Source organism: Mirounga leonina, unplaced genomic scaffold (genome assembly GCF_011800145.1).
Source record: "Mirounga leonina isolate KUSES-001 unplaced genomic scaffold, KU_Mleo_1.0 Mir_178, whole genome shotgun sequence".
Lineage (NCBI taxonomy): Eukaryota > Metazoa > Chordata > Mammalia > Carnivora > Phocidae > Mirounga > Mirounga leonina.
Window position 1 is genome coordinate 472,887 of NW_023270464.1, and position 18,173 is coordinate 491,059.

General features: G+C 39.7%; 1 protein-coding gene across 8 annotated transcripts in view; it reads left to right on the plus strand.

Moving 5' to 3' along the window:
* The first annotated feature begins 3,782 nt into the window (after positions 1-3,782).
* HERC2 (HECT and RLD domain containing E3 ubiquitin protein ligase 2) overlaps positions 3,783-18,173 on the plus strand; it is a 260,003-nt gene continuing 245,612 nt past the window's right edge. For 7 of the 8 annotated variants that reach the window (XR_004682606.1, XM_035023922.1, XM_035023920.1 and 4 more), the window contains exons 1-3: positions 3,783-3,880; positions 4,509-4,611; positions 16,664-16,778. Coding sequence is in view for 7 of the 8 variants with exons in the window: in XM_035023922.1 (XP_034879813.1) it covers positions 4,540-4,611; positions 16,664-16,778 (187 nt within the window). In the remaining variant the exon portion in view is untranslated. Of the gene's footprint in view, positions 3,881-3,903; positions 4,046-4,508; positions 4,612-16,663; positions 16,779-18,173 lie in introns of those variants that run through there. The other variant, XM_035023921.1, reaches the window with a different exon arrangement.

The window sequence follows — 18,173 nt, forward strand, 5'->3', positions numbered from 1 at the left end:
ACTCTGGAAAACAGTATGTGGTTCCTCAAAAAGTTAAAAATAGAGCTACCTTAGGACCCAGCAATTGGACTACTAGGTATTTACCCCAAAGATACAAATGTAGTGATCCGAAGGGGCACCTGCACACCAATGTTTATAGCAGCAATGTCCACAATAGCCAAACTATGGAAAGAGCCCAGATGTCCATCAACAGATGAATGGGTAAAGATGTGCTATATATATATACATACACACAATGGAATATTACTCAGCCATCAGAAAGGATGAATACTTAACCATTTAACAATACATAACATGGATGGAACTGGAGGGTATGATGCGGAGTGAAATAAGTCAAACAGAGAAAGACAATTATCATATGGTTTCACTCATAGGTGTAATATAAGAAACAGCACAGAGGATCATAGGGGCAGGGAAGGAAAACTAAATGGGAAATCATCAGAGAGGGAGACAAACCATGAGAAACTCTTTTTTTTTTTTTAAAGATTTTATTTATTTGAGAGAGAGTGCACGCAGCAGGGGGAGGGGCAGAGGGAGAAAGAGAGAGAGGGAGAAGCAGACTTCCCACTGAGCAGGGAGCCCGATGCGGGGCTCGATCCCAGGACCCTGAGATCATGACCTGAGCCGAAGGCAGGCGCCTAACGACTGAGCCACCCAGGCGCCCCCATGAGAGACTCTTAACTATAGGAAACAAACTGAGGATTGCTAGAGGAGAGGTGGGTGAGGAGATGGGATAATTGGGTGATGGGCACTAAGGAGGGCACGTGATGTGATGAGCACTCGGTGTTATATGTAACTGATAAATTATTGAACACTACATCTGAAACTAATGATGTACTATATGTTGGTTAATTGAATTTAAATAAAAAATTTAAAAAAAGAATATGCCTGTAAGTTCCACAGGGTTCAGGGGTGGGTGTTAAGGAATAGATGAGAAATAGGGACCTAAAGATAAAGATAAGAGTGGGGATAAGAAATAAGATTAGGAATATACAAAACTAAATTTACTCATGCTTTCTGGGTTGTTGTTGCCAGTGCTTTTGGTGCCATATTTAAGAAATCATTGCTAAATCCAATGTCATAAAGCTTGCCCTCCATGTATTCTTCTAAGAGTTTTATACTTGTAGGTCTTATGTTTAAGTTTGATCCATTTTGAGTTAATTTTTATATATGGTTAAAGGTAAGCATCCAACTTCATTTTGCATGTGGAAATTCAGCTTTCCAAGCACCATTTATTGAAAAGACCACCCTTTCACCATTATATGGTGTTGGCACCCTTGGAAGAAATCAATTGACCAGATATATGAGTGTTTATTTCTGGGTTCTGGGTTTTATTCCATTGATCTACATGCTTATCCTTATGGAAGTACCACACTATTTTGTTTACCATAGTTTTGTAGTAAGTTTTATTATCAGAAAGTGTGAGTCCTCCAACTTTGTTCTTTTTCAAGACTGTTTTGGCTTGTATGTAGGTTTTTATAGATGTTCATTAGCAGGTTGAGGAGTTCCCTTCTCTTACTAGTTTGCTCAGAGTTTTTATGAGATGTTGATTTTTGTCAAAAGCATTTTCTGCGTCTATTGAGATGATCTCATGGTGAATTACATTTAGCTTTGAATGTTAAACCAATCTTGAATTCTTGGGATAAACCCCAGTTATGATGTATTATCCTTTCTAATGTTGCTGGAATCCATTTGCAGAAACTTGGCTAAGAATTTTTATATATAATGTTCATGAAAGATATCAGGGTAATGTTGTGGTTATATAATGAAAATTTTCACTCCTCTTCAATTTTCTGGGAGAGTTTATATAGAATTGGTGCTCTTTCTTTATTAAATATCTGGTAGAACCAGAATCTACCACAGAAACAATCCGGGCCTGGGGGTTTCTTTTTTGGAAGGTTTTTAACTGTGAATTCAAATTTTAAAGTAGGTATAGTCCTGTTCAGGTTATGTATTTTATTTGGTAGTGTACAACTTTTGTGGAATTAGTCCATTTCATATAAATTATCAAATTTGCATGTGCAGAATTTTCCTAGTATTATCTTACTCTCCTTTTGAAGATTTTATTTTTAAGTAATCTCTACATCCAGCTAGGGATGAAACTTACAACCCTGAGATGAAGAATCACATGCTCTACTGACCTAGCCAGCCAGGTGCCCCTCCCTTACTCTCTTTTTGAAGTCTGTGGGGTCTTTAGTGATATCTTCTCTGGTATTCCAGATATTGGTAACCTGTGTGTTTTCTCTCTTTCTCTCTCTCTTTTTTCTTTTTTTTTTGGCAGGCTTATCAGATACCTTTTATCTTTTTTTTTTTTTTAAAGGATGTATTTATTTTAGAGAGAGAGAGAGAGAGAGCAGGGCGAGGCACAGAGGAAGAGAGAGAGAGACTCTTAAGCCGATTCCCTGCTGAGTGGGGAGCCTGATGTGGGGGTTCTATCTCTGGACCCTGAAATCTTGACCTGAGCCAAAATCAATAGTGGGATGTTTAACCACTGAGCTACCCAGGCGCCCTCTCCCTTTTATCTTTTCAAAGCACCAGCTTTTAGTTTCAATGTTTTTCTCTGTTGTTTTTCCATTTCTCTTTATTTCTGTTCCTGTCTTATTTCCTCCCTCTTGCTTTAGATTTATTACTTTTCTTTTTCTAGTTTCTTGAAATGGAAGCTTACATCCTTGATTTTAGACCTTTCTTTTCTAAGAAAAGCAGTTAATGTTATAAAATTTCACGTTCATCACTGTTTCAGTTGCATCCCATAAATCGTTGTATTTTTATTCAGTTCAAATAGTTCTATTTCCCTTGAGATTTCTTCTTTGACCTGTGGATTAACTGGAAGTGTACTGCTTAATTTCCAAGTGTTTGGAGATAGTCCTGCTATTTTTTTTTTTTTACTTTTGAGCGTGGAGCCCAAGGCGGGGTTTGAACTCACCACCCTGAGTTCAAGACCTGAGCCAAGATCAAGAGGCTTCATCCACTGAGCCACCCAGGCGCCCCCTGTTATCTTTTACTGATTTGTAGTTTAATTCCATTATGGTCAGAGAATATACTTTGTATGACTTCAATTGTTTAGAATTTCTTAAGATTTGTTTTATGATGGTACTAAAAGTTCTGATTTCCTGGGCGCCTGGGTGGCTCAGTTGGTTGAGCGACTGCCTTCGGCTCAGGTCATGATCCCAAGGTCCTGGGATCGAGTCCCGCATCGGGCTCCCTGCTCTGCGGGGAGCCTGTTTCTCCCTCTCCCACTCCCCCTGCTTGTGTTCCCTCTCTCGCTGTGCCTCTCTGTCAAATAAATAAATAAAATCTTTAAAAAAAAAAAAAAGTTCTGATTTCCTTCTCCAAGTCCCCTGCTACCAGCCGCTCCATGAATTCAGGCTAGGATTGCAGCTGCTTTCAGTGCAGACAGGAGGCTCTAGCCGACTGGAGCCAACCTCGAGTCTCTTCTCCCCTGTACGTGTGCCCCTGGCACACACCCGAGCCACTCCGTGCTGAAGCACCTCAGTCACCTCACGTTCCACCCTGCCCGCAGGTTTTTCGCCAGCGCTGTGCGGAACCCGGGACTGGAGTGCCTGCATGAGGCGGAAATCCCGCCTCCCGGCGCCTGCGGTTGGCCCCGACCGCAAGGGGTGAACCCCAAGGAGGAAGATGAGCAGGATTGAACGAAGCAGGGGAGTAGGGAGGAAGGGCGAGAGGGCTCCTCTTCCCCATTGGCTGGTCCAGCGAGTAGCCTCGCTGTGATTGGCTGGTCCGTGGGGGCGGTAGTCCCGAGTCGGCCCGCCTCTCCGGTCGCGAGAGATACCGGGATCACCAGCGCCGGCGGAGCCAGCGGTGGCTTGGAGGCTGTGTCCGCACGCCGCCGGAGTGAGGCGGCGGGGCCTTTGCGCGTCAGGTCCTCATCCCCGGGGGCAGCGAGGGCGGCCAGCCGCTAGGGCAGTGCGGGTCGGAACCCAGGGCACGGTCGGGCTGGGGCGCGGCGGGCGTTGGCGCGGCCGCCGGACCTGGGCCTGCGCGGACCGCCCGTGGCGCGCGTCTCGGACTGTCTTTCCATTTCAAAGTGATTATTGTTTTGGATTTTTCCGCAGACGTGACTTTTGATTAGTTTGTTTCACGCACCAGTACTGGTATAGGTTAAAGTGGTAGATGCATGCCACTGTCATTTGTCGTTGAAATGTGGGCTTCCTGTCGTCTGTGTGTTTACCTTTTGGATTTAAGGGAAGGGGATGACATTGTGATTTGGTCTCTTGTGACCGTCCATTCTCAAGGTCTCGCAGACGTAGTACAGAAACCAGGCGAATCCTGTGTGTGGCTCTTAACCTGTATTGGAAGTAGGCTTTTTCTTCCATCCTCCTCCCTGTCTCTCTCCATCTTTCTCTTCCTTTCTCCCCCTCTCCCTCCCCTCCCCCACCTGTTCTCCTCTCCCATCTTTCTGTTCTTTTTGCCGCATTAAACCTTGCGGGAGGGTCTTGGTACAATTCTGAAAAGCTTTAGGTCTTCCAACATTTATGTTCTACTTGCAGGACTGACAACTGGGAGGAAACTGGAGGAAAGATGCCCTCTGATTCTTTCTGCTTGGCTGCCCAGACTCGACTTGACTCCAAATGGTTGAAAACAGATATACAGGTGGGGTTTTGACATGCTTTTTTCTTGGTGTGTTCCTGCCTCCATATTTAAATTTCTGGTTACGGCTTTATATAGGATAAGTACGAGGATGCAGATCGGATCTTGCCTATTAGAGAAGCAGGTTTATTTCCTATAATTTAAAATGCACCTTTATTGTATCAGTTTTTATAGATTGTGGCTACATTTTAGTTGCAGTTATGTGTAAGTGCAAGAAACTTGAGATCTGTTTATGCAAACATTTTTTCTATTATTATTTTTAAGAGGTCTGTAGTATTCTTAACCTTGTTGACTGTTTCGTGATAGTTTTGAGATGTTCAGTTAATGAGGGGAAGAAGTGACATGTAGTAATTCATTATGTCCTGCAGAAACTCACTCATTTTATGGGACCCTGTGTTTTTGTTTCTGGGGAGACAAGAGTTCAGTTGAGCTGTTTGTTTTTGTGACTGGTCTTTTAAGAGGAGTGCTCAGGTTTTCACATAAAGAACGCGTGGAAACAAAATGTTGGCCTTAGACTCTAATGTTTTAATAATGTAATTATAAGCTTGTTCAGAAATTATCAAATAAATAATAGCAGTAATCTTTCTATAGACTTTTTTTTTTTTTTTACCCCAAGTTAGTTTTCTTTGTAAATCGTTTGGAAAAACTACTTTTGTAACTCCATATTAACAGCAAAAAGAAGTGTCTGAAATATTTTGTAGTATATATGGCTTTTTTTCTCTTTCCTGAGGTTAACCATTTTAAGTATTTCTCAAGTAATCTCCGGTTTTCAATACAATCTTACATAGTGCATCACAGTTTATCAAGAGTCATATATTCTATAAGCACTTGATCATAGATACTTGTAGTGAAGTATTATAATCTCTCTTTATTTATTTATTTAAAGTGTTGAGTCCCAGTAGGTGTAAGAGCCAAGTGCTTAGAACTGTGTTGTGGATTTTGGGACAGTTATTAATGGGGTAATGTTAGATTAAAGCACACAGAATTGGGGCAAGAATTGGCATAGTAGTGACTCTTTTGGTTTGTTTTTTGTTTAAACATTGCTTTTTATTTAGCAATTACTGTTTGTTTTCCTTTGTCATTTTTTTTTTTTAAAGCGTGGTAGGGGGAGGTGAGATGAGTAATTTCTTATTTCTGAAATCTTGAGATTTAGGCAAACTGATTTTAAGACTTCATTTTTTTATTAGTGTTTGTTTTATTAGAACTTGTTGAAGTAAAGAACTTTATGAAGTTTTTCTTTTTAATCATAATTGAATAACTGCATAATATGAGTTTTAGCATCATGATCTAAAACCAGTTTAATGCTGAGTTGAGTGCCTATGATGAGTCAGGCAGATGTACATAAAAAGAAACACCACTTACACCTTAGAGTTATTTTACCTTTGATTTACTTAGTGTAATATATAGTGCTTAGCCCTTCTTAGACATTTCAAATATTAGTCAGAAGTCCTCCAAACTCATCCTAGGAATATATGAAGAGACGTAGGTTTTGGAGAGTGCCCCAGAGGGAAAATGTGTTGTGGGTATTGAAGCTACTTAATATCATGAAAAAAGTGATCGCTGACCTTGGTTTTATATAGTTTCTCCAGCATTGCTTATTAAATGTGAGGAGCAAATGTCGTTTTACCCTAACAAATGACTTAGACTTAGTTTCACTCTTTGGAATCCTTCCTATAGACACACATTGCAGATGCAAGCCTTATACTGACAGCTTTTACCCTTACCCTATTGGGATGTCTCTCCCAACTGGAGTGGGAAGTGTCCCATTCCTTAGGTAGGGTTTTTGTATTGGGAACAGAATTGACACCTCGTTAATTAATATTATGTGGGGTAGAAACATGTTTCTTAGCCATAGAATTTAGCAAATCTATTTTCTGTGGCTATTTTTGTTTGAAATGCCTGTGAAGGTTTTAGTGACTTTAGAAAGGAAATATTTTTGGAGGCAGTGAAAACTTTTAATATGTGTATATTATAAAGAACACAGGCACTAATCCTAGACTTTCTTGTTCATAGGTGTTTAGGCCTACGATGTGTCAGGCCTATGATGTTGCAACAAGCTGCCTTTAATAGAGTGCCAGTTATATGACAGGCATATATGTGGTTTTTACATATATAATGCTTTTTACTTTTCTTTCTTTTTTTAAATTTTTTTTTATTTTTATTTTTTAAAGATTTATTTATTTGAGAGAGCGAGAATGAGAGAGAGAGAGTACATGAGAGGGGGGAGGGTTAGAGGGAGAAGCAGGCTCCTTGCTGAGCAGGGAGCCCGATGCAGGACTTGATCCAGGGACTCCAGGATCATGACCTGAGCTGAAGGCAGTCCCTTAACCAACTGAGCCACCCAGGCGCCCCTCTTTTTTTTTTTAAAGATTTTATTTATCTGACAGAGACAACAAAAGAGGGAACACAAGCAGGGGGAGTGGGAGAGGAAGAAGCAGGCTCCCTGCTGTGCGATGCGGGGGGGGGGGGGGGGGGGCTTGATCCCAGGACCCTGGGATCATGACCTGAGCTGAAGGCAGACACTTAACGCCTGAGCGCCCCCGGCGCCCTGCTTTTTACTTTTTCAACACTCTTTTCTGATTGTTGTGTGGAGTACCTTGAATTGCCATTTCCTTTGCAACTCTCTTGAAGAGGCAATAAAATATAGAGCTAAGAGATGTTAGCTACATAATCAGTACCATTCTTATATTTAAAGTAAAAGTCCTGTCTGATATGATTGGTTGTTTCTCAATGAAGCAAAAAGTCAGTTAAGCAAAGGACCTATAAAAAAATGATACCTTAAAAGCTTTTTATTCTTAAATCATATATGCACATTTATTTGCTAGTTTTGATGTAAGGCTAGGGGTGTGTCTTTGAGCATGGCTCCAAGAATGGTGTTATCTTTTTCTTGCATAATCTGTACTCAGATGAATCTCCTACAGTTTCTATTTTTGGATTCTTTGAAGTGGAGCATGAAATTAGATATGTATGATGCAATTTTTTTTAACTTTTTATTTTGAAATAATTTATAGACTCACAGGAAGTTGCAAAGAAAGTAGAGAGGTCACGGTATACTCTTCACCCAGATTCCCCCATTGGTTACATCTTATGTAACTATAGTATACTATCAAAACCAGGAAATTGACATTGGAACAATGTGTGCATAGTTCTGTGCCGATTGTGTAATCACACCGCAAAGATCTCCTTCCTCTTGCCCCTCTATAGGTCACACCATCCTTTCCCCACCATCTCTGACCCTGGCAATCACTAATCTGTTTTCCATCTCTTTAATTTTGTCATTTTGAGAATGTCATATGATATGTGATCTTTTAAGACTGGTTTTGTTCACAGTATAATGCCCTTGAGGTCCATCAAAGTTGTTGAGTATATTAATAATTAAACTCAAATAATTTATTTGTCTCTTCTTCTAATCAATTTAGAATGAGTAAAGATAAAAGTTAAAATTTAAAATTAAACTTAAAATTAAATGTATATATTGTTACTTTATGCTTAGAATATCAGTAGATTAAAGAACATAAATGTGATCATCTTGGTAAATTCTATTCTCAGGTTTTCCAGTTGACAGATGAGATGTAGAAATAAAAGAATTTTGTAATACAGGTAACTTAATATTCATAATGACATCTTCTGATTACTTTTTTGTCTGTAGGATAGGTAGCATAGCTCACTTTTTTATTCATGATTTTGGTTATTTGTATTTTCTCTATTTTGGATTAGTCTTGCCAGGGCTTTAAACATTTTGTTAGTCTTTTTTAAAAACTAACTTCTGGTTTTTAGAAAAGACTAATAATATTTATAAGGGAAAGATAAATATGAGGTTACCATCAGATCTGATAAGATTTTTTTGTAGAAGAAGATTCCGTAACATATTTATGGCTCCCAAGAAAAGAAAATGGGAGGCAAGGATGTTATGTTCTACCAAAACTGACTTTTCAAGCAAAAGGACACAACTTTATCAATGAACAAACACTGTTCCCATGAGCTCTTCTTGAGGAAGTGAGCAGAGAAGGATCTTTAGATGACCGAATGACTGTAGATTGACGTGAAGAGTGATGGTGGTCATTGCACCTACAGTTATGTGTGGAACCTAGAGTAAATGAGTTATAAAAGGGAGAAAACATACTATATAATAGAATTCTGCTTAGACATGGTACATTATAGTATAACTGTTACACATTGTCTAACCTATTAATTCTACGCATTGAGGTTTTCACTTTAGATGTTGTATTTTTCATCTCTAGGTGTTCCATATGGGTCCTTTTCATATCTTCTGTTTCACTTGTCATCAGTTTCATATTTTCCTATTTGTGAGCATCTGGACGTATCTATAATAGAGTTTTTAATGTTCTTGTCTGCTAATTCCATCATCTCTGTCACATCTGGATTTATTTCTATTGATTGCTTCTGTCATTTCCATTGATTGATTGCTTTGGTCATGGGGTGTGTTTGCATGTCAGGTAATTTTTTATTGAATGCTGGACAATATTATGTTGTTCTGTGCTGGATTTTGTTTTCTTTCTTTAAAGAGCATTAGTTTTGTCTGGCATTCATGTAAGTTTGTTGGAATCAATTTAATTTTTTCAAAGCTTGATCCTCAGGTTTGTTCAGGCTGATCTAATACAACCTCTAGTCATGTACTAATTTATCTGCCTTACTAAGGCAGTATCCTTCTTAGGACTCTTCCAAGTGTTTGGTGTGATAGGAGGTCTTTTTCATTTTGGTTGGTGGAAACACAAGCTTTTCTCAGACTGGGAATCATGGGGATTCTGCCTTTTTCTTTCTAGTGCTTCTTTCCCCAGCCTTTGTAGTTTTCTTAACCCATGCCCAATTCAGTATTCAGCCCAAGACTCAAGGGGTCCCATCTGCCCATCTTTAGAGTTCACTCTTTCTCTGCAGATCCCCCTTCACCTGTATTCTTGTCATTTTAACCTCTTATAGCTGATCTGTCTCCTCAACTCAGCAAGACCTCTGGGCTCTATTTGGGTTCCCCTTTCCTGTGCTGCATCCTGGAAGCTGCTTCTAGGCAGTCAGCTTGGGCAATTGTAGGGCTTCATTTGTTGCCCTTCTTAGGGATCATAGCTCTGGGCTGTTTGATATATTTTGTTTGATTTTCTAGTTGATTATAGTGGAGAGGTAACTCCTAAAGAAGTTAATCTTTCATAGGCAGAAGAAGCACAGGCCTTCTTAATCTGCTTTTAATCTCATTCAGCATTCTTAATTATAGATAATGTATTTTTTGGTTCTAAAATTTCCATGGTTTTGTTTAAATGAATTTTATTGAGGTATAGTTATACTTAGTAAGATGCACCTATTTTAAATGTTTCGTTTCAAGTGCTTTGGTATTTTGTTTACCTACTATGTTCTAGTTTCCTTGACTGTGTCTCCCTTTCCCCATGCTCATCCAGCATGCCCATGGATGACCCTTCCACTTCAGTCTTGGATGTCATGTCACACAACAGGCTGTTCATTATGGCTTCCCAGCTGTCTACCATGGAGCCAATGATATAGTCTACAAGGTGCTGAGAGAGCAGGAGTTAGCTCCCCATAGACTGAACATCCACCTCTTGGCAAGGACAGATAAGGGAACTGGTGTTTTAATTCCTTTTCTTTTTATTCCCTCCTTGGACTGTTCCATGATTTCTTCTTATAAAACTTGTATAAGAGTCCCACATGCCTAGTGAATGTGCCTAGTGGACAATCTGCTGTTGTCTCCTGTTCACTGTGAAGTATGGGCCAGTGCAGTAACATAGGAGTCAGCAAACTTTTTCTGTAAAGAGCAGGATAGTAAATATTTCTGTGAGCCATATGTTCTTTGTAACAACTACTTAACTCTGCCATTGTCATGCCACAGACAATACATAAACAACTGTGTCTGGGTTCCAATAAAGCTTTATAGATACTGAAGTTTGAATGTCATTATTTTCATGTGTCACAAAGTATTTTCCTTGATTATTTTTCAACCATTGAAAAATGCAACAACCATTCTTAGCTCAGGGGCCATATTAAATCAGGTGGTGGGCCAGATTTGGCCTGTGGGCTAGGCTTTAGTTTGCTTACCCATGTGGTAACATGTTGTATCTTGTGCTTCATGTGTTCCCTTGTCCCCATTCCCCTGCCTCCCACTGCCCTGGGCTGGCATCTGCCAAATAAATCCATTGCTCAGGCTCTCCCTTTTAGGACAGAGTCTGTGTCTATATTTCTGTTTTCTGCATCCACTCTTGATTTGTTTCTGTTGTTTTCTATATATTTTTTTCATTTTTCTGTCACATCATCTTGCTTTATCCATTATTATTTTAGTTTGAGTTTCAGATACTATATTTGAAAAATTATTGTGATCATTTGAGGCTCTGGGTAACGATTTCCCCTCTGGAGAGGATCTACCAATCACACAGCACTAGCAGTCCCAGGTCACTGCAGCACAGTTGGGGGCTGAAATGATTCAAAATAGGGCTCCTTCCCTAGGAAGGCCATCTGCTTCTTCCTGATCACTACGTACTTCTGGTGTGTGTGGCCCTTTGAAGTTTCATTCAAAGCATGGCGTGTTTAACAGGCCCTCCCCCCATGAGGACCCTGGCTCAAGCCTGTCTCTCAGCAGCTCTGCTCAGTTCTTGGTCTTAGCCCTGCTCACAGAATTGGCAGGTGCCTCTCAGGAAGGCAGCCTTAGGTTCTTTGGGCTGTACTCCTCTCTTGGGTCTCAGGCTTGTTATTCCTGACTGCCCGATGTCTTAAAACAGAGGTACTTTATGTTTCTGTCTCACCTCCCCAGTTGCTTAAAGAAACCTTTTCTTAAAATTTTTTTGGAGTCGATATGTTGTCCTGTGTTTAACAGGTGCTTAGTAAGTATTTTTCTGCAAGGCTAGGAAAAAAAGCCAGATACCTTTACTTTAGTATCTGCAAGTATTTGAACAGATTACATAACAGGCATATTTTAAAGATAAGTAAAATAAACATTTTCTAACCTATGAGTCATTTAAGCATTCTGAATTAGTCATTTATTTTTTTAAGAGATTTTATTTTGAAGTAATTTCTACATCCAACATGGGGCTTGAACTCAATTACAACCCCAAGATCAAGTGTTGCACACTCTACTGACTGAGCCAGCCAGGCATCCCCTGAAGTAGTCATTTTAATAGATACTTTAAGGGTTGGCTTGCCCAATCCTCTTTAGTGTTCAAGTGTCAGTAGCATCAATATGGGGGACTCAGTGGTTCTCCCAGGCCTCTTCCCTGCATGTGTGGGTGCATGTTGTGGTGTTGCTGAGAGGAGAACAAGCTTCGGAGTTAGGCCTTTTCCCAAATCCCACTTCTCATAGCCTCAGGGTTGTGTGATCCTGGTCAATAATTGAGTTTTAGTTTACTGTTCCTTAGAACTGAGCCTGTTAATACCCCTCTTACTGTCTGCTTTTCAGGGTGAAAATGACTTTATCTGCTATGTCATTTTAGAGGTATAAAGTAAGAGTGTGAGAACAAATTGGAAAAGGAACCTAAGACCAAGTAAACTAATTAGAAGCATCTGGATTCTGTCTAAAAACAGTTAAAATTTAAAACTTGTATCATCACCCATTGGGTACTTTTTAATGTAAGTTAGCTATTTATGAAGACAAGCTAATAGACAGTTGTACAGATACTCTTAAAATGACAGATTGGTAGTTTTTATTTCCTGTACAGGCTGTTCTTACAATGCTGTGATTATTTTTGATTTCCTGGCTTTCTCTTTGGGATTCTGTGCTTTCCTTCCATTGCCCTGGAATGCTTTCCTCTAGGCTTCCTCTTTGCCTTCCACAGCCTAGCTCTTTCATGTCCTCCTCCAGGGAAGCTTGCTTTGTTGCCTTAGTAATGTTCCTCTTTCCTCAAATCCTTTAAGATGCCCAGACCATTGTGCTTTAAATGGTGGTTACTCGGGTCCATGGTTCATTTACATCTTTGTGTCGTCAGTTGTCCAGATACCCAGTCTCCACCTTCCACACAGCTTCTGCCCTGCTTTTCTACCTTCTGACGTGGTAGTAACAATTCTTGTTTCCACATAAACTGGGCTTCTTCCTTGGCTTATTCTTTAATTCATGTTTGTTTTCCTTTTTTATAGCTCTAAACACCAATGTTATTCAACCTGGACTGCATCCAGAAACACTGATGCAGTCACCTTGTGGGTAATCCCAATGTGCTGTCAGGGTTGAGGATGTTGTTACTCTCTTTGGGCATTGGCATTTCCTCCAGGTTGTGGTCTATATTTCATTTACTGATGACTCCCATCAGGAGTCATCAGTAAACATATAGAGATTTGAATCTCTAGTCCTGACACTCTGTTAAGACTTTCAATGACAAACATATAGAGATTTGAATCTCTAGTCCTGACACTCTGTTAAGATCTGGATTTGTATTTGTGTATGTGTGTGTGTATGTATGTATGTACATATATGGCTGTGCATATGACTGTACGCATGTGTGTGTGGGGAGAGGATCTCCATGCTCATGTTCATAGTTAGTGGAAATCTCAGTGGTTAATACCGAGCTAGTTCTCTTTCATCTGTTTCTGTTCCCTACCTCCTTTTCACTTTTCACATCTGATCTGTCTCATTTGATCTGAAATGCCTTAAGTACTTTCCTCATCTTGGCTTAGGCTGTCACTGTTTTTTGGGGAGACTCTTGATGTAGGCTCCTAAATTATTTTCTGTTTCTAGTTTCTTCCTCTGTCTCCATCCGTTGCACTGATACTGAGTTATGCCTTAAGTTATGATCATTTATTCCCTGGCCCACCTAAAGATGGCGTGTAACTGCTGGAGCACAGCACACATGGGACTGTTTAGTCTGGCTCCTGTTTGCCTCCCATGCTTATGTGGTTGTGTGGGAGCTGGACTGAACCCTAGCAGTATTAGCCCTCTTCTTACCTGGATGAGCAAATGAGCCAAGCTTTTCCATTCCCTCATTAAAACGTAAGGGGTGCTGAATGTTTGTGGCTCACTCTTTACTTTTCCCCCGCTGGTTGATACTTTTATCAAGAATCATGTTTTAGTTTTAAGTATGTTTATGGCAGTTATCTTGTTAGTGAGGTCAACAAATAAAATATGAGTGCTGAAAGAAAGCTGTTGCTTCTATGAAACTAAGTTGGATGCTGAAATGGTTTTCTGTTGCTATGTTACAAGTTACTAGCTGTAAATTTAGCAGCTTAAAACGATTCATGTTTATTCTCTTTCCCAGTTTCTGTGGGTCAGGAGTCTGGCCAATGCTTAGCTGGGTCCTCTGCTTTGGGTCTAACAGGCTGCATGCAGTCAGGGTGTTGGCCATGCTGTGCTCTCATCTGGGATCTCATTGGAGTGCTCTTTGGCAGAATTTAGTTCCTTGCAGTTGGGGAACTGAGTCATGGGCTCCTTGATGCTGTCCCTCTGCATAGGTGGCTCATGGCAGCTGCCCTCTCCGTGACTGCAGAGAATGTCTCTTCTGGATGGCCCCATACTCTGAAGGGCTTTCACCTGATTAAGTAAGGCCCGAGGATAATCTTCCTTATGATAACTAGAAATCAACAGTTGTGGGACTTTAATTATATATGAGAAGTTCCTTCACCTTTGCCATAGATGGAAACAAAACCTGGTCGCAGGTGTGATGTCCCATCTTATTCATGGGTCCTACTCACACTCAGAGGGCATTACACAGGATATGTGTGCAGCAAGGGATGAGGATTTGAAGACTGTCTTAGAGTTTTGCTTGCTACACATGCTTTGGATAAAAGTGAGATGCTAGGGCGCCTGGGTGGCTCAGTCTGTTAAGCCTCTGCCTTTGGCTCAGGTCATGATCCCAGGATGCTGGGATCGAGTCCCACATCGGGCTCCCTGCTCGGCAGGAAGCCTGCTTCTCCCTCTCCCCCTGCTTGTGTTCCTGCTCTCGCTATCTCTCTCTCTGTCAAATAAATAAATAAAATCTTAAAAAAAAAAAAAGTGAGATGCTAAAAAATACTTGAACAGGTTAGGTAAAAGAGAACTGTAAAGGATTAGGGAAAATGTCTTGAAAGTCGGGGCACCTGGGTGGCTCAGATGGTTAAGCGTCTGCCTTTGGCTCAGGTCATGATCTCAGGGTCCTGGGATCGAGTCCCGCATCGGGCTCCCTGCTCCTTGGGAGCCTGCTTCTCCCTCTGCCTCTCTCTCTCTCTCTCTCTCATGAATAAATAAATAAAATCTTTAAAAAAAAAAAATGTCTTGAAAGTCTAGAAGAATTCTATACTGAGATTGCTCACAGAGTGCCCTTTAATTCTTGCTACATTTATTTATTTATTTATTTAAGATTTATTTATTTATTTGAGAGAGTGAGAATCAGAGAGAGAGAGAGTACATGAGAGGGGGGAGGGTTAGAGGGAGAAGCAGGCTCCTCGCCGAGCAGGGAGCCTGATGCGGGACTCGATCCAGGGACCCCAGGATCATGACCTGAGCCGAAGGCAGTAGCTTAACCAACTGAGCCACCCAGGCACCCTAATTCTTGCTACATTTAAAGAAATGGAGGGGCACCTGGGTGGCTCAGTAGGTTAAATGTCTGCCTTCGGCTCAGGTCATGATTCTGGGGTCCTGGGATTGAGTGAAGCGTCAGGCTTCCTACTTAGCAGGGAGTCTGCCTCTCCCTCTCCCTCCCCCAGCTCATGCTCGCATGCTCTTTCTTTCTCTCTCAAATAAATAAATAAAATCTTTTTTTAAAAAAGTAAAGAAATGGAGACTGGAAATAGTGGATGCCTCATAAGGGTGGTGCCTGCTTGAATGATGACAAGTAACAAGTTAGTGGACTTGTAAATAAAGAAAAGGTGCTGGCCTTTTGTTAAAATATGGCCAAACAGATGTGCCCATTTTAGTGTAAAGTGTTTTGTGTTTCTGGTAAGAGGGCTTCTGTTGTCCCTGCAGTTTCAGAATGGATGCCTTCTCTGGGTGTCTATTGTGCCCCTGCCCTCATTGGCTTCTTCCTCTGGGAAGCCTTTTTTGTCTCATAAGTACTGACAAGTGAGAGCATTTTTGTTTTTTTTTCTTTGAATATCACTGTGGACTTGTGTTTTTATTTACTTTTGCAGTCCACTGTAGTTATGTATTTCGATGCTCAAAATTGTTTTAAATTTGGCCAGTAGAGTCCCCATAAGGCCTTACACAGCTTTTTTGGGGTACAAACACAAAATATTCCAGGCTCATTTTATTGGTCCTGGACCTGGAATCAGCCTTTTTTCTCTCCAAGAGCCCCGGTTTTGTTTATGGGAAGTGAGACTTAAAAATTGATGTCTGGGTGCTGGGAGTACTCATTGCTCTCAGAATGTCTGTCATTCATTCTAGCTCCTTCCCAAGCAGATGTATTCAAATATAAATTTGTATTGAGATTTCCAATTCAATTTGTTCTTAAAAATATCCTTGCTATTTATCTCTTTCACACTTAAAACCTTTGTTGCTAGTAACACTAACATAACTGTTGTAAACATGTTTTATTTTATTAACATTGCTGTATCATACAATATATATGAGATAGTTTTAAGATTTTAATATCAATACTATGATTATCAGTAAAACCAATGAGTAAAGTTTAGGATATTTTTCCTTTAGAGTATATTTGACTAAAGATGTATAATTGAAAAGGCCCCTGAAATACTTTCCTTTGTGATAAACATAGGTTAATTTGCTTTTTACCAGTTGTAGATTTTTCTTTTTTATGATTTAATTTTAATTTTTGAAGATGAAAATCATTTATATGTTTAGAAGTAAAAATATATAAAGTTTACTCAAAATCTTGCTTTCATTCATCTGTACTGCCATGTTCCCTTGTCACAGGTGTCTCTCCATAGGTAATCATTATTATTCGTTTTTGGTTTATCTTTCCAGAGCACATGTGCATGTCTTTTTTCTTGTATCTTATGCAGAAGTTAACATTGTTTATATACTGTTATGCACTGTGCCTTTTTCACTTAACTATATTTTTTGGGATGATTTTTATTAAATGTTGACTGAATAAATGAGAGGAAGTGAGTTTTTTTTAATCATATCATTCTTTAAGAATTGCATTGTATGATCATTCTGTAAGTTTATGTTATTTATCATTACCAGCTTGCATTCACAAGAGATGGGCTCTGTGGCTTGTGGAATGAAATGGTTAAAGATGGAGAAATTGTATATACGGGGACAGAATTAAACCAGAATGGAGAGCTTCCTCCTAGAAAAGGTAAGGACCTCTTACTAGTAGTTTTCATTTTGTAAGGACCTTTATAAATCATATTTTATAGAAATTTTGGAATGTGCAATAGGAATAGGAGTGTTTAAGCGTAACTCTTTGAAATTTTGTTTTCACTTTGGAGATTGTTGTCTGCATTGTAGTTAACATTATGAGCTACCTGGATTTCATTGCTCTTTGTGAATGAAGGTCTTTTCATTGCAAGCTATCTTGCTGTGGTGTCCTTCCCAGTTAATATTTCTTCTTTTAAGTTTTGTAATATATCTTGCCTTGGATAACTATAAATAGTGGTTATTGTAAGATTGAGTGAAACAATTATTCCTGAAATTTTTCCTATATCACTCTCCTGTGGCAACATATAAAACACTTTTTGGAAGCCTTTGGCCTGTGGACTGGACTTGGCCCCTTATTTTATTTAATCTTGTATTTTTCACAGGGAAATACCAGTAAATACTCTTGTTTAGGCCTGTTGTTATGAAAAGTCAACAAGACTTTCAATGACAATTCAGTTGCTCTTGATTTTGGCCATGAATCAGAAACTGTTGAGCCTTTGAAAAGAAATGGATGCCTGTATCCACCCCAGACCTGTAGAATCTGAAAAGCCCCTCTTGAGATCTGTTGAAGTTTGTTGGTCCCGCTATTTGAAAGTCATCAAGGTGGATAAAAAATTACTTTAGAAAGTGGTTCTTCTTCTCCTTGTAGAATGGAGATAGTATCCATTTGAAAATACACTGGAAAACATTAATATATTTTTTTGGTTATAACATCTAGTAGAGTTTCCTCTTTTTTCCCTGATATTTCATTGGTAAAATTTCCATACACCCAGAACAACTGAAATATCTACATAGTGATCAGCTGCAAACCCATCCCCCAGATCCTACCACAAGTGTTTCTTTTCACTTGTTTATCTCAGGGCTTCCTGGATCTCTTCTGTCCATTGGTGCATCTTACCCAGCTCCCTCAGACATATCATTTACTTGATTGAGTTCAGTTTAGTTTTTTGTCTTTAAGTAATATGTATGCATATATTTTAAGTTTACTGTTCCACAAGTTTTGATAAATGTAACCTGTATAACCTAAACTTCTCTCAACATTACATCTCACTCAGAAAGTTCCTTTGGGCCCCTTCCTGGCCCATCCCTGACCCCATTTTCCAGAGGCAACCACTGGTCTGATCTTTCTTTACTGTTAATTAGTTTTGCCTGTTCTAGAACTTCATGTAAATGGAATCATGTAGTAGTGTCCTCTTTTGTGTCTGGCCTTTTTCACTCGGTAATGTTTTAGTAATTTCAGTGGTTCATTATGTATGTTTTAAAAAGTTTTCCATCACTTCTTCCCAGTTATCCAGTATTTGTTAATGAATTAAACAGTGTTTCCCAAAATGTT